Source organism: Octopus bimaculoides, chromosome 1 (assembly GCF_001194135.2).
Source record: "Octopus bimaculoides isolate UCB-OBI-ISO-001 chromosome 1, ASM119413v2, whole genome shotgun sequence".
In the NCBI taxonomy this organism is placed as follows: domain Eukaryota; kingdom Metazoa; phylum Mollusca; class Cephalopoda; order Octopoda; family Octopodidae; genus Octopus; species Octopus bimaculoides.
Genome location: NC_068981.1, coordinates 173,398,298 through 173,415,310, shown reverse-complemented (window position 1 = coordinate 173,415,310; position 17,013 = coordinate 173,398,298). Strand labels below are relative to the sequence as shown.

Here is a 17,013-nt window from a genome sequence, read left to right as displayed (position 1 = left end):
CTTGGCTTGCCGGGTCTTCTCACGCAAGTAAGATCGTTGCCAGTGCCCCTGGACTGGTTCTTGTGCGGGTGGCACATGAGATGCACCATTTTGAGCGTGGCCGTTGCCAGTACCGCCTGACTGGCTCCTGTAGGATTTTCGAGCGAGATCGTTGTAGGTACATATAATTGTAAGTTTCTGGCCTCTAGAATTTTAAGCAATATTTCATTTTTCCATTCTTAAAACTCTGTGTGTGTCATCATCATCATCATCATTGTTTAACGTCCGCTTTCCATGCTAGCATGGGTTATATATATATATAATGTGACTTTCTTTTTTTCTCTTTTAAGTTTAATAAATTCATCTCAACAGTCAACAGAAATCTAGTGGATTCTAACATGTTTATCCGAAGTTTAATTCTGTCTCTTGAACATTTCTCAGATGACGAACAATATGATGGTAAGATCAGTTGTTGTTTATATGCGAACATTAGTATATCAATGGAGGTGGGGAAGAATAAGTGGAAAGAAGATGAAATCATAAGAATTATGCTAGCTTAGTTAAATTGATTCGTTTTAAATAATTTCTCTGGAAAGTTTTCATTAAAGCCTGATTGCTATGTTAATGAAAGTTGAGCTTATTAGTTATTGACTCTCTGCTCTATTTAAAATAGATTTGTGTTGAAATCTCATGGATTAACATGTCTGCAATACAAACGTATCCTTTAGTTTTGTACCAAATAGGATCATTTGCATAATGTAAGGTACAAGTTATAGATAAGTTTTTATTTCTGTCCTTGTGATCAGCAGTACAGTACCATAACTTAATTTTTTTTTTTTTTATGATTGGTGTATGTCTATGTATTAAAAAGAAAATGTGTAAATGAAAATGGACCATATGTTGATTATTTATGCATTTTTATCTTTCAGCTATCCGAAAGCACAACCGTTTATTAGTGTATATAGCAGATTTTAAACAACAACTTGACTATTTGCGGAAATTAATCAACATAATTAGTGTTCAAAATCTCACTCAGGTATTGATGATGCTAATATTTTTGCAATTTGATGAAGCCGTTCTCTTGTGGCCACTCCAATATTTTAGACATAGTGTATCTTGTCCCATATCTGAAAAATATTTTAACACTGAATTTGTATCTTTAACATTCTTAAATTCATAATCAGTAGCCATTTCATGACTCCTTTCTTTCCTATAAGAAATCACTTAGTTTTAAAATTTGAAATGAAAAAATATTTACGAAAAACAAAAAATCCAGTTTATTCAATACATTTGACTTTAACATTTTAAACCAAGATGAGAACAAACTGATTGAAATTGTTTCTCCTAAAATGTAAAGTGTGTGTGGCATCTGCCTGAATGCTCTATCTACATAAAATCTTAGTTGTCAGTTCTTTTGTTAGAAAGAAATCATTTTCTCTTAATTGTATTTTGAACTTTTTTGGTAGCTTTCATAATTATTTTTATATTTGTGTTTGTTTATCAGGAAAATGTAAGCTGTTTAAATACAACACTGGTATTCCTAATGTTTGCCAATCAAAAGAAAATTTTACCAAAGTATCTTCATGCTCTACAGGATGACACAGATGACCTTTTGGATGTTAATATATCTGGTTCAATCATGGGTAATTTCAGGTAATACATAAAAGCTTTTAATCAGTATTATCATGTTTTCTCCTAATCTCCTCATGTCAGTTTTTCCGTGTTAGTTTTATATGCACTGCAGCTATTTTGCAGTTTGTCACTCTTTTTTGTACTAAACATTTTATGAAATGTTATGTATTTACTAGATTGGCAAATGAAACAAAGTAGAGTAAGATATTTAGTATTTTAGATTAATAGCTTCTACAAAAGTTATTCAGATAATTTATACATGAATATGTTTTAAAAGAAAATATTGAAGTCCCAATTCCTAATATACATCTTCAACACTGCTGGAATAATCATTCTTAAGACACTTATTGATAAAGATTTGGGCAAAGCCTTGAAGATGTCTTGTTAGTATAATTTCATCATCTTCATTGTTTTAATGTCTACATTTTCGTGCTTGCCGCAGTCAGACAGGTTTTGTCATGGCAATTTTTCTATGGCTGGTTCCCGTTTGTCACCAATCTTTTATTTCCATGCAAGATATTTCTCCCTGGCGAGACATGGCTTCATAGAGAATTGAAAACACTGCCACTTGTGTGACACTGATGTTCATTTAAAATTATCATACAGTGTCAAGACATATACACGCAACAGATTTCTCCACTCCCAAGGCTTTGGTTGACCCTGGGCTGTGATAGACATTTACCGAAAGTGTCAGAGTGTGACTGAACCCCAAAACATGTGGTTAGGAAATAAACTTAACCACAGCCATCCCTGTGCCTTTATATTGTTCAATTAGCAAACCATCTGGTAGCTTACATTGCTAAGAGTAAAATTGATTACAATAGAATTATTTTTTCAAACCTCGAGGCTCTGTGTGGTATGTTGAGTTTCAATTCATTCCCATTTTCAATTGGCTCTAGCATTATTTCAGTCACCACTTTTTTTATCCATGGATAACAGTGAAATGTTTGTCCTAATATAACCATATAAATGTCAAGTCCTATTTATGAGGATATATATATGTGTGTGTGTGTTTGTGTGCATTATTCTCCAGTTTCTCAAATGAGAACAGTTTTGTGTTGTTTTTTTTACTTTTGGCATTTTCTCAAGTTTTTCTGACCAAAATTCTCTTATAACTATGATTTCTATGCTCTTCAGCATATTGAGTAACATGCAACTTAAAACTAGCTTCTTAATTCGATATTTTACCTTTTAGTTTTTAGGATTTATTTTTTTGTCACTTTATTCTATCACAAATAGAATTTTTTAAATTAAATCTGTGCATATACACTAAAGAAATTCGGACAGGTGTGTTATAGTTGTCACACCTTTTGTTGCAGGCACATCTGTTTTTGTAGTAGAATCAAATTCTACTTGTTTGTTTTTCATACATGTTATTATCCACCCTATTATTCGTTTACTGATATTCATAGTGACAGGAAAACTCTGCTCTACACACTCAACTAGTGAGTGTAATTGTGTCCTATGAAATTCAAGCTCAGAGCAAATATAAAAAAAAAGATTCATCTACAAATATATATGGTACTTAGTTGCTTAGTGTTTAGTTGTATCCACCTTTTGTAGCAAAAAGCTTTTAACACACCATTGAGAGAACCTCTATGTGGTCATTCAACATACAAGAAATTGGAGGGGGGGGGGGGTTCTTACACAATTCCTAATAGTATTTAATTATAAAGATATAACAGAAGTTTTTTAAACATTGAATGGCTATGAGGTCCACCAGAGTAAAATAGGAATCAAAAAAGGTCTACAGACAAAAAAATGGTTGTTGAGATAAAGGAATCTCTGATATATTGTATGAATATATAAGATGGAATGATCAGTGACCAGGCCATAGACACTTAGAGCTAAACAGACTTCAAGCAAACATTAAGAACGGCAAATTTTGAAAAAAAATTGGAATGCTTTTAAAAAAATGTTACATTGTTGTGTGGGTAAGAAGTTTGATTCTCAATCACATGGTCTTGGGTTTCAGTCCCATGGTGCAGCACCTTGGGCAAATGTCTTCTACCATAGCCCTAGGCCATGTGACTTTATGTGGTAGATGAAAACTGAAAGAAGCCTGTTGTGTGTTTGTCTCCCACCATTGTTTAACAACTGGTATTGGTTTGTCTACATCCCTGTAACTTAGAGGTTCAGCAAAAAGAGAACAATGAAATAAGTATCAGACTTAAAAATAAATACTGGGACCAAATTGTTCAATTAAACCTGTCAAGGCAGTCCAATGACTAAAACAAGCAAAGAATAAGATATGTAGCAAAAATAAACAGAAACAGATTTTTAAAACAGTAATAGGAAAATATTTTTACTGAGCTTATCTTAATACTATTAAGTATTTATCTTGCCTTTTCAGCAGTTTTCTATTTTGCAAGGAAACTTACAATTTAAAACCAATCTATTCATGACTTTGTTTCTAATTTAATTTATCCTATTAATTGAAGGGAATTGTTGTTATTCTGGCAAGATCATTATTTGCATAAAGATAAAGACTGCAGTGCACTTGAAAAGGTAAGTTTATTTCAGTTTTTAATTTTTATCTATTTTCTACATGCTACCCTTAAATTTGTTGCATTCTGCAATGTGTATTAAATGAAGACCACAAGTTGTTTGATGTTTCAAAATCAGCTAATTGCCAGAAATGGTAGAGTACTAGATTAAATGCCTTGCAGTATTTTGTCTCATTCTTCTTCATTAAGAGTTCAAGTTGCATCATATTTGATTTTCTTGTGCTACCCAACCCTCTTCTTCCAGTTGATAATAAAAATACCAGTACTACTCTAACATTGATTCAATGGCCTGTCTCTGATGGGCAGAAACTGAGTTTGTAACCAGAAGGAATCAAAATTATTGGTGTTTAAAGAGCAGTGTTGTAGCTATGAAACTAACACTTGCACAAATTAGTGAAATTAGAGATGAGTCAACTGTAATCTACCTAGCCTCTCTATAAAATAAACACCTGTCATAGTCAATTAACTCTGCCCTTCCTTTGCAAATTTCTTCGTGTCAAGCAATATTATAGTTTTTTTAAATATAAAATCATAAGCATTTGTTTTTAAAGGAAGGTAACAACTTTTTTTTTTAATCCTAGACAAGTAGCAAGGTTTCTTTTAAAATGCATTCTCCATATCCAATTCGTTTTTCCATGAATATTCTTTATTCACTTGTGTGTTCAAACCTGTGCATATACAAAATTTACTTTAAAACATGTATAACATTGCCATATAAATTAACACTAATTTATTGGTAACTATTGGTAATCAGCAGTGGCGAACAGATTGTTTTCAACCAACTTTCAAGTTGACTAGTGAAATATATACCAAGACTGGATGTGAGAGCTGGCAGAATCGTTAGCATGCCGGGCGAAATGCTTAGCGGTATTTCGTCTGCCGTTATGTTCTGAGTTCAAATTCCGCCGAGGTCAACTTTGCCTTTCATCCGTTCGGAGTCGATAAATTAAGTACCAGTTACGCACTGGGGTCGATGTAATCGACTTAATCCCTTTGTCTGTCCTTGTTTGTCCCCTCTATGTTTAGCTCCTTGTGGGCAATAAAGAAATAAGAATCGTTAGCATGCCGGGCGAAATGCTTAGCGGTATTTCGTCTGCCGTTACGTTCTGAGTTCAAATTCCACCGAGGTCAACTTTGACTTTCATCCTATCGAGGTCAATTAAGTACCAGTTACGCACTGAGGTCGATGTCATCGACTTAATCCCTTTGTCTGTCCTTGTTTGTCACTTCTATGTTTAGCCCCCTGTGGACAATAAAGAAATAAATAAATGATTAAACAATACATTTTTCTTAATACACACCAGTTTGTATGTTTTAGATTGAGGTGTTAAATCTGGAATTTGTAAAAGTAACACAAACCATTTTTAAGTGGCATAATACCTAAAGAGGTTTATTGGCCTATATAATGTTAACTGAAAAGTTTTAATTAGATTGATTTGATAGCCATATGCAACATCCAGAACAGCTTGCAACTTGACAACTGACTCCTTAGAAAGAAGATTTAAAGTTGGTAATAGTTGCACAAAGGTGTTTTCTGTAGCTGTGAACTTACGGTTGCCCATTAAATCTTGCAAGCTCCATAAAGTAAAAGTCCTCTCTTCCATTAATATGAAACATTCTGGTAACGTGAGAAATCAATGATTATGAAATTTTGCTATTGTAACTAGCATTTTTTTCTCTTTTGCATTTTTTTTCAGAGCTCCAGAATATATTTTGACTATTGGAAGCGTACTGTAAAGACTCTTGTGGAAGAAGATCGAAATTTAGATACCTCTATTCTCCATTATATTCCTCCAATTTCCTCACACTTGTACCTTCCAAGCCCTTCTACTCACAGAAGAAAGAGAGATTCAAGGGACAATCTGAATAAATTAAAAACTATCAACTGAATTAACTAGAGATCAGTCTAATGTGAAACAAACCATCACCACTAAATACTTGTTTTCCTACCATTTTACAAATTTTTTTTCAAAATTGGAAACAGATGCTGATTTTAGTTTCACATCTACTTAAGGGAAAAAAATCAAACCTGCTAAATGCTCTGAATAAGCATAGAATGTTGGAGATAGAAAAAAAGATAATTATATATATATATAATTATTTTTATAATTATAATTATTAAAATAATTATAATCTGTAAACTATGTAAATGAAGTTAAGTTAAAGAGATCTACAAGCATATACATAAATATATATACTATTTTCTTCATTTACTTTATTCTTTTAATTTTTTTGTAAAAAATTGGAAAAAAACACCCATTTTCTAAAATGAAGTTTAACACTGAAGTAAAACACTAGTGCAAAGCTGTGTGAAAAGCAAGCAGGGAAGAATAAGAAAAAATCTCAATATCAAAAGTTATGCTTTTTTTTCTTTATATATATATAAATTTTGACTTTAGTTTCCATTGTTGTATTATTTTTATTTTATATATTTACTTGTTCTTGATATCATTTTATTAATTTAAGGAATACATCTCTGAATTTATTGAAGAGAGAAAGTGGTATTAAGGTTTTCCTAGCCTATAAAGCATTTTTATTTATTGCTGTCTATATATACACACCTACACAAACACGCACACACACCCTCTTCTCTCTTCTCCTTTTTTAATTTATAATTAAAGTTAAAACAGCCTTCTCTAGCACAGGTTGTTTATAAATTGAATTATAAAAGAAATTTTAAAATTTTCGTCTAGAAATGTTTCATTTACTTTGCTGTATAGTTTATAATTAATTCTAACATTTATTACTAATGATATTGAAACCAGATATATCTCTCTTACTATCACCATATGTACATACATGCCTCATTCTCTCTTTCTCCACAAATACATATAAAGTATTCAAATAATCTGTAATTCTAACAGTCAATTTGAATATACATATTGTTACATATCTCTGAATTTCTTTATTCTTGGGTACATTTTGATTTGGTTGAAGTCTCCCCCCTTCCCCAAGACCTTTCTCTTGATTAAACTTCATAAGTGTAAATCATTTTTTAAGTTTATTTCAATGAACATTTTGAAGATTCATATTAAAAAAAGATTTTTTCCACCATAACTTTGCAACCAGGATTTTACTACAAAATAAAAATGAATTTCGCACACCAGTGTATAAAGATTTTCTTAACTGATTCTTTTCCTTTTTCACTTTTTTAAAATTTTTATTTACTATCACCCCTACTTTTTTTTTTTAGAAATAAGGTAATATGCCTTTTTAGAATAGAAAAATCTTAAAGGCTTTATAATAGTGCATCAAAATACTGATATAAAGTAATAGCTGTTGCAATCTTAGAATAAATATGCAAAATAATTTCAGAATATATTAATTATTAAGCTTACTAAAATATACTGACAGGCACCCAGCATGATTTCTTAAAACAGCAATAATATGAATTTAAGTGGTCCTAGTTCACAAATTCGTGGAGAGAGCGCAGTCAATTAATTTGATCAGTACTTACTTCTTCAAACACCAAAATATGAAAAGCAAGTTGACCTCGGAAGGATTTGAATTCAAGATAGAGATTTGTTAAACAGAGCAAGTTATTTTTATCCAACACACTGACATCAAATATGATGGATGATTCAACAAGCTTTTAACCAATGTAGTCTACGTGACTGTTTTTTAAATGTAGACATGAAAGGTCTATAAAAGCCTTCTTGTAAAGAACAGATTAAAGGAAAACTGTTTTTAACCCTTCCATACAAGAGCTTAAATGTGAAAGCTCAATAAATGCATCTAACAGCATGCGTTTGCTATGAATTCAAAATGTCTAAATATGAAAATATGTGTTTGAAGGGTTATAAATAATTCTATCAAATAAATTAAACATGTTCATAAAAATATGAAAGCAATATATAGTTGTGCTTCATCAAAAAAGAGAAACCTTTTGAATTTGATGAGTCAGCAGAAACAGTAAAACGACTAAACTATAGTTTTGTCTTTATAGGGTCACCAGGTAGCGCTGATCTTTCGTAATTTTTTTATTAAATAAGATACCACTATTATACTGCCTGTTCAATCAACTGCTCATTTTGCTTTACAAAACTTTCTTGTATCTCAAAAAAATTTTTATTCAGATGTCTTAATTTGAAGGAAGCAGCAGCTTATTTAATCCAAATTCATTAGGGTAAATGGCTGGAAGAAAAATGAGCAGCAAAACAGTTGAGCTGTAGAGTTGGCATTATAAAGTCAAAAGAATTAGCTGTTAGTATGGAAGTGATGGAGTCAGTGTGCTCAGCTGGTTACTGTTTTCAATAGAAGTCAGAAAGTACAACTTGTGAGTGCACCAAAGGTTCTAGGATGTTCACCAGTGAAATGTTAACCCATCTGATAGATGGCACTATTCAACTGAAAAGGAACAATGTTTCAATAGAATGGATGTGTTGGCTCATTCTAAACATTAACACATGTACAACATTTTATGGCTCTTAAAGGAGCCTAAAAATCTGTTGTTTTGACTATATATAATTACAGTGAAAGCAAAGTTATTAGCAAGGTGTTAGCAGGCAATCTGATGTTTTATTTATAGGTTTCTTAAGATGTGTGTATATTGGTACTGTTAAATGGAACTTGTAATTTCTATTTCAAGCATATGTAACTAATGAGACATTTGAGGGTTCCATGATGAAAAGTTTTGTAGAGGAGAAACATTAGGTAATCACGTTTGTAAAGGAGTATGATATCAGAAGAAACTGAGTTGGTTATTAGTTTAGATAGCTCTAACAGATTTCATTCAGATGATAGTGAGGTTTGGAGGGAGCCTCATTAACAGAAGCTACAACGAAACCGCTTGAAAGCTGCTGTTTATTGATGTAATGGTACAGTTTCACCAGGAGTCTCATTCTAGTTGCAGCATAGTTATTCCCCTTGGCATCGAAATTTTTCATAAATTAATCTGCACAAGTGACAATGTAAGATCTTCAGCAGCTATGATTTTATGTAAGTCGTTTGTGTCCATCACTCTGGAAATATTAAAGGTGAAGTAAATCATAAGTGAGAAAGCTTACCTTCTTTCAGGATATGACCCAGTTGCCTGTTTATGTATCTCAGATTAAGTGGCTTCAGAGAAAGTTTTTTTGTTTTTTTTATGGAAGAGCACACTTTCTTCTTTTAAATTTTTATTTTTATTTTTAGAGTAATGATCAGAAAGCCACCAAGCTCTAGATTTAACACTGATTACTATTTTGTAATCAAATGTTCTAGTTTAGACACAATTCACTTGTCTCCTTATAGGACAGCATCTTCATCAGTAGTTCAAATAGAGTATATATTTATATATTTCTTTCCTATATCCATATTTCAATTCATTGAATCAGTCTTCAAATGGAGATCTTTAAATTTGTTCTTGATAACTGTAGTAAAACTTTATTTTATTAGCTTAATAATCTGAGCCAAGTAATATATTTACAACCAAAATACAATGCAAAGTCTAACATTTTCGTTGGTGCTCCATAGACCTTGTAGATGACAGGATGTTATTTTGCTCTATTTCATGAAATGGCTGTCACTCTTGTATAACAAATCATGTTCAGAGAACTAGCTGATGACAAAATATTCAATTTAACAGTGAATTACACCTCATAAATTTCAAAGTATTATTTAATTATTTTCTACATAAGCACAAAGCAGCAGAGCTGAAGTAAGAAATCATAATAGACGTACAATGACAAAAATTTTCAAATTTTACTCTATTTTTCTATGTGAAAAATGTCGGATGTTATAGTGTATTTTAACTAATCTTCACATTCAATATGTCAGTATATTTCCATCTTCAGACTCGTTTTTTTTTTTTTTTTTTTTTTTTTAAGTTATTACTCAAAAGTTTATTGCACTAGAATCTGGATGAGTGACATAGAATTGATTTCCTGAATTTATTAATGTTTTCAAATAACTCCAAAGCCAAAATCTTTTCAACCAAAATACATGAAAACATTCTTGTTCTTATGGTACTAGAGTGTGGCTGGCAAAGTTAATAGGCTATTAGACAATCAGTAAAAGTTCATTGTTCATATCTTATCACCAGCACTTTGAGTCTTAGCCAAGGAACTTAACTATCAAATGGCCTAGTTTACATAGGTGAAAATAAGCACCACATGGTAGGAACAACTTGTCACTACAAGCAATAGAAGAAGTGTAAAATTGACAAGTGGCTCATTGTTTGCATTGCAGAATTCAGCTCATAAGCTTCAGAAGAGTCCCCAGTCATCTTCAACTGCCTCGAAATGGAATAATACAAGCTCAGGTTCTTACTATGAACTGCACATGATGTTTGAATAACAGACATAAGCATCCATTATCAAGCAGACATCTTCCTTAGCCAAGAAAGACTCCTACTAAATATACTTGAGTTGAATCTCTGGTTGAGGTAGCAAAATCAAATATGCAATAAATCAATTATTTTTCAAAACTGATTTAAACCCATCTTTACATTTTCTCTTCAAATTTTATATTTTTGCATAGTAATATGAAACCAGTGTTTGGCTTGGTTTGTTTGTTTTCATTTTGATCAACCGGATATTCTTATAACCTCTAGCTAACAAACTTCCATAAGTGAAAATGGTATTTTTTACCTAGACACGCTAAAACAAGCAATGACATTTTCCTATATCATAGCCACTGAGCCTCTATGAAATATCTGATTAAGATCAGAAACTTAGATTTCTCAGTTAAAACATTTTCTTTTGCCTTTCTTCTACTGTAAAGATAAATTCTTGACTTCTTAATTCAAGATAATTTATATATATATATATCCAAGAAAATAAAAATTAATGAATTTTTTCTACAATCAATGTTACAAATAATAAATATTACATCATAAAATTTTTAAAAAAAAAATATTAAAATAGTTTTCAATGACAGAACAGATGACATTTACAAAAAATATTTAATTAAACATTTCAACATCAATTGCAAAGTTAAGTCTTTTCTAAAGGTTCTTTTTTACACTATACATCTCCAAAGGAGGTTTTGTTTTAAATAACTATAGTTTCATAATGTCCAGTCCCAAGGTATACATATTCGGCCATCTTGCATCACAGAATAGTAATGGGAAACCTGAATGTGTAAATTGTTCATGGACTTTAATATGTTTAGGTTATCCTTTTTCTCTAATAGACGAGTACAAAAATTAACCATTTGATAATGGGATATTGTGTCGTCTTTTTTTAACGTGGAAAAATTAAATTCTTTCAAGCATTTTGCATGTGCAATTCTTTCCATTTCGAGTAACCTGAAAAAGAATTTACAATGTTCTGAATTTATAAAAATATGTTTGTGTATTACAATGATTGATATATATTTGCAATAAAACCATTTTTTTCCTTTTTTTTTTAATCACTTTAAATCTTTTTCATCATAATTTTATGCTTCTTTTTCCACATACCCTGCTGCATGCTATGCTATTAGTAGTATAGAATTGCAATGAAATTATATTATTTCATTAGATAAGAGCTCATTACCAAACAAACTAAAGAATATATTTTTGTTTTAGCAAATTAATTTTCATATAGATGCAGGTATGACTATGGTTAAGAAGTTCAATTTACAACCACTTTGTTTTAGGTTCAGTCCCGCTGCAGTGCACCTTTGGCAAGTGTTTCTTACTATGGCCCTGAGCTAACCAAGTGAGTGGATTTGGTAGATGGAAACTAAAAGAAGCCCACAATTCAGAAATAAATAAATGCTTTATAATTGTGTGTGTCTGTTAACATTTGCACTTTCCTGAAAATCATTGCTAGAAGAAATAACATTATTTTCCTTGTCAACATAACATCTACTGGCTTTGCTCTCTATGAGGGTGGAATAAGATCCCCCTTTCTTGGAAAAATGGGTAAGTTAGCAATCGGAAAGACATTTGACTGTAAAACAATGCCTCAGTTATATATATTCATGTAACTTATCTTCATTTGTTATTCCATGCTAGTATAAGAAAAAAAATTTTCTGGTTGCACTGATGCAAGTATATGCTATAACAATTACAATAACTGATGAAGCAAACTCTAGCCAATTCATATATAGCACAATGCTTGAGAAAAAAAAAAGAATATGGAATAGTAGTCAAGGCTTTGTTTACATCTACTCAGTAAGGACTGACTTGGTAGTTAAACAGCAACCACAACTCAGAAATAAATAAGTACTTTGAGCTAAATGGAAGAAAAATATCAGAATTTAAAGATATGTAGTCAATCTAAAATTAATGCCCTAGCAGTCAACCCTCAGAAGAGAGGAGCATGGTAAAAAAAAAAGCCAAACTCACTTTCTTCAATTCAGTTTCTATGCTTATCCTAACTCATGGTCATGAATGTTGGGTACTGAATGAAATACAATCAATTAAAACGGGCTTCCTTCAAAGGATTTCTAGAGTATCACTATTTGATAGGGTGTGTAGCTCAGACATCAGGGAGTCTCTTTGGGTTGAGCTGTTACTCCTCCACATTGAAAGGGTTACATTTCAAGTACAATGAACATGTGGTTAAAATGTCACAGGGAAAGAATTGCAAGACAGATTCTTCAAGCCAAGCCAGCTCACAGAAGAGAACTAGGAATGACATAGTCCAATGATATCCATAGTTTCAGATGGTCATGCTTGGGTATCCAGCAAGAAAATCTAATGATGGTTACCTCTTACAAGATCATAAGGTAAAAAAAAAACCCAGTAAAGTTGCCTTCTGAGTCATGCCAACTCATAAGGGCTCGTTTCCATGGCATATAAATTCCCCACCTGGATGGGATGCTGGTCCATTGCAGGATTACTCATTTTTGCCAGCTGAATGAACTGGAGCAATGTGAAATGAAGTGTCTTGCTCAAGAACACAATGCATCGCCCAGTCCAGGAATCAAACCCACAATCTTATCATGAGTCCAACACTCTAAGCACTAAGCTATGTGCCTCTACAGGGACCTAAGGACTCTACCTTCTCAACCTTCCCAGGAATAGAAGGCAGATATGGATGGCTTGATAGACAATCTAGAATAATTCAGTACTATAAAACCAAAGCACCACATAAGCATTGGTGTGGGTACTGGTGCCATGTAAAAAGTACCAATTGTACTCTGTAAAGTGGTTAGCATTAGGAAAAGGCATCCAGCTGTAGAAACCAAGCCAAACAGACTATGTATGAAACATGGTTCAGTCCCTGGCCTTGCCAGCTCTTGTCAAGCCATCCAAGCTGTGCCAACATGGAGAACAGACATTGAATGTTGATGATAAGATTTAATATAATTTATAGGCAAGCTAATAGTGAATCAACATAATTACAAGTAATGTAAATAATCAAAAGCAAAAATCTAAACTTCAACAGTATTTCACTAATGATAAATAATTGATTTTGATCTAGTTTGGATTCTTTACCATCAAATTTGATTGCAAAGAATTCAAATTTGATGGCAAAGAATCCAAACTAGATCGAAAACATCTATAATTTATTTTGATAATGTATGATAGCATGTAAAGGTACATGGCCTACTTTTTAGCTTTTTGACACAATCCTTCAGGTTGTGGGTTCAATTCCCAAACTGAACAATACATTACATCCTTGAGCATGGGACTTTACTTCATATTGCTCCAGTTCACTCAGCTGAAAATAAGTTGTATGTGCTGCAGACATAAGATAGCTGTTGCACATTAGATGATGATGGTGGCAACATAAATAGTTATGATTATACAGTGCCTGACTAAATGTACTACAACATTCAGTTTCATCTCCCTCCCTCTCCCTCTCTCTCTCTCTCTCTCTCTCTCTCTCATCATTGTAAGTAAAAACATTATGCCAGCAATTTATAAGAATTGATCCGATTGGCTGCGTCTCTCCTCTACAAATATTGGCCTGATTTCTATGTGAAGAATTGTTATTTAGATGGTTGGCTCAATGCAAAGAGGTAACAGCCTAAAGTTAAAAGCTGTCCATTAATAAACTATAAACATGGCAATAACACATAATTAACAAGTGGAGCACACAAAATTTTTTTATTTTGTTTAAGAGAAATATATATAATTATATATATATATATATATATATATATATATATACACACGACATCAAGGTAAGGAAACAGTAACGCACACACACACGCACACAAACATGCACACATACATATACATGGCAGGTTTCTTTCAGTTTCCATCTATCAAATCAATTCATAAGGCTTTGTTCTGCCAGGGATATAGTAGAAGACACTTGCACATGCAGTGGGGCTGAACTTGAAACCATGTGGCTAGGAAACAAACTTCTTACCACACAGCCACACTGGCACCTTAGTGTGTGTGTGTGTGTGTGTGTGAGCCAAACGTCATGCACAAAATAAGTTCAACACATACCTAAATTGTCAAAGGCATGCTTCAATTTTTATAAAATTGAATAAAATAATGATGAATATACATGTACTTGTACGGACAAAATGGATAATAATATTAATAGCATAATCTAAATAAAATGTCAAAAGTTTTGGCACATGACTTTTGGCCCAGCCTGTATATTAAACTTAGTAAATATCAATATAAAAACACATCATCAATAACTGCAGAAATTTATGCTAAAAACAAAAAATAATTCTGATTTGTTTTTTTTATAAGATATTTACACCAAGTTAAATAAACTTTGTTAAATCTTGATCTGACATACAGTTTACAATATAAATCAACTGAAGCTTACCTGAGTGCCTGTGCTAAAAGTTGTTTAGCCAATGCTTTGTTTTTGTTAATGAATTCAATAACAAGAGATCCAGGACATGATCCAGGTATTAGGAACTGACCAGTGGGTGATACTGCAAATGGACCAGACTGGCTACAAAAATAAACACAAGTAGATAGCTTTTGTATACATGTTTTATACTGAATGAATGAATGAGTGCAGACAAGCTAATTTGTAGTGTGTGTGTGTGTGTGTGTGACATGCTTAGTTTTACCATAGCTGGCTGCCAGAAAATCTATCATAAAATTTGATAAGCTGTGGGTCTGTAAAGATACACCTGATGGTTTTGATGTCACGATAGAAAGTTCTGATTCAGCACAAATAGCTGATTTGGTCAGTATATATATACTTTATGAAATGGCAGAACAGTTTCCAAGCATCAATGGAGGTCTGTATCGTGATGATTGTTTACTCTATCTTCAAAATGTTTCTGACCAAAAAGTACAAAAGGTTAAGAATAGTTTAGTTAAGTTTTTCCATAGAATGGGCTTAGGCATCGTTTTTTTATGATGATGTAACGGAAGCCAACTTTTTAGATATTACACTTAACTTACACAATAATTCGTACTTCCCATACCACAAACCATCAACCAATCTTAAGTATATTAGCCAATTCAGTAATCATTCTAGGGCAATCACTAAGAATTTAGTTAAGAATATTTCATTTAGATTGTCTAAGTTATCTGCTAATGTTGACATTTTCAATGACAAAGCTGAATTTTATAACTCTGCCTTACTTACAGTAGGTTATACAGGAAAAGTTACCTACATTAATTCTATTCAATCTTATTCTACCTTTAGTAATGGAGACATGCAATCTAGTTGTAACGATATGAACGATTTCAATTTTAATTTATATGCCAACACCAAACAGAGGAAGGTTTGTTTACAACATAAGGGAGATATCCGTTATTTAACCCCCTTTCTTCATTCTAAAGGTAAATCAATGTCTTTCAAAGATAGTTACACTAAAAATAAGGCAACTACTAGCAAAACTATTTGGTTGATTATTCCTTATGGGAGACAAATTAAATCTAATCTTCCTTTCCAGTTTTGGGAAGCTATTATTAGGAATTTTCTGAAGAATTCTGGGTATTACTCGATTATTAACTTGCACAAATTATCTCCTCACATAATATTAGTCAGTTAAATAAGAATCCAATTACTAATACTAACATTAATTTAGCTAATATTAATCATCCCACTAGAAATATTAATAACAAGGTTATTGTCTCTGAAGTCAATTCCAACAGAATTAAGTTTATGTCTAGTAATTCTAAGATTAAAATCTCTATATACCAGTGTAAAATTACTTCAGGTACCGATGTCTTTTTTTATATAGGTAGTTCTTCTTCTCAGTTATCTAAAAGAATTTCTAATCATTACTCTACATTTAGGGATAGTAATAAATGCAACAGTACAGAGCTTAAAAAATTAATTTGGTATCTAAAAGACCATAATAAACAATTTAATTTAGATTGGTTGATTCTCTCCATTTCATTCCCATATGATAAAGGCAAAGAATTCTGCCAACTCTGTAATAGTGAACTATTTCCTATTCTATTTTCTAAGATTCTCCTTATAAACACGTTTATAGAGCGTGCTTGTCGATGTAAACATTGGCAGAAACATACCTTTAGTTCATGTAAGTGATATCTACCGTTATATATAATTTGAACATTGATTTTCTTCTTACATTTCACTTCCACTAAATATATCTATTTCCAAGGCTTTAAGCTTTTATTTTAATTCACATATCGCTCTATACTTCTCCTTTATTAGTTTTCTGCTTATATCTCTCCTTTACCCCTTCTCTTTCTATAGGCTACCTTTGACGTTATATCTTCTAACGGCTCTTTAAAAAAACTTAATAGGGTTCCGTTCATCATTATACATCTCCATCACATTTTGTTAAAATGTCTTATTGATGAGTTTGGTTTCTTTCTTTCTTTCCCTGATGAGAAGATTACATTGTTTTACACCATTTTATTCCTTTGGAATAATACCAATGTTGTCTTCAAAACATATGTTGGAAGTAAAAGAATTTGAATAACACCTGCATTTAACTCCATCTATTTATTTATACACACACACGCACACACACACACACACATGCACACACACACACACATATATATATACACACACACACATATATATATACATATATATACATACATATATATATATATATATATATATATATA

At 31.9% G+C, this 17,013-nt stretch overlaps 2 protein-coding genes across 2 annotated transcripts in view; one reads left to right on the top strand and one right to left on the bottom strand.

Moving 5' to 3' along the window:
• The window catches only part of LOC106867668 (short transient receptor potential channel 4-associated protein), a 29,844-nt gene extending 22,600 nt beyond the window's left edge, over window positions 1–7,244 (top strand). The window contains exons 20-24 of the mRNA XM_014912605.2: window positions 330–438; window positions 909–1,015; window positions 1,484–1,632; window positions 4,053–4,119; window positions 5,816–7,244. Of these exons, the coding sequence (XP_014768091.1) occupies window positions 330–438; window positions 909–1,015; window positions 1,484–1,632; window positions 4,053–4,119; window positions 5,816–6,007 (624 nt within the window). The 3' untranslated portion in view covers window positions 6,008–7,244. The remainder of the gene's footprint in view (window positions 1–329; window positions 439–908; window positions 1,016–1,483; window positions 1,633–4,052; window positions 4,120–5,815) is intronic.
• A 3,738-nt stretch (window positions 7,245–10,982) lies between these two features.
• Window positions 10,983–17,013, bottom strand: part of LOC106867664 (T-cell activation inhibitor, mitochondrial) — a 56,496-nt gene continuing 50,465 nt past the window's right edge. Inside the window, exons 8-9 of the mRNA XM_052972745.1 lie at window positions 14,768–14,899; window positions 10,983–11,346 (exon numbers count right to left, since the gene is read on the bottom strand). Of these exons, the coding sequence (XP_052828705.1) occupies window positions 11,106–11,346; window positions 14,768–14,899 (373 nt within the window). The 3' untranslated portion in view covers window positions 10,983–11,105. The remainder of the gene's footprint in view (window positions 11,347–14,767; window positions 14,900–17,013) is intronic.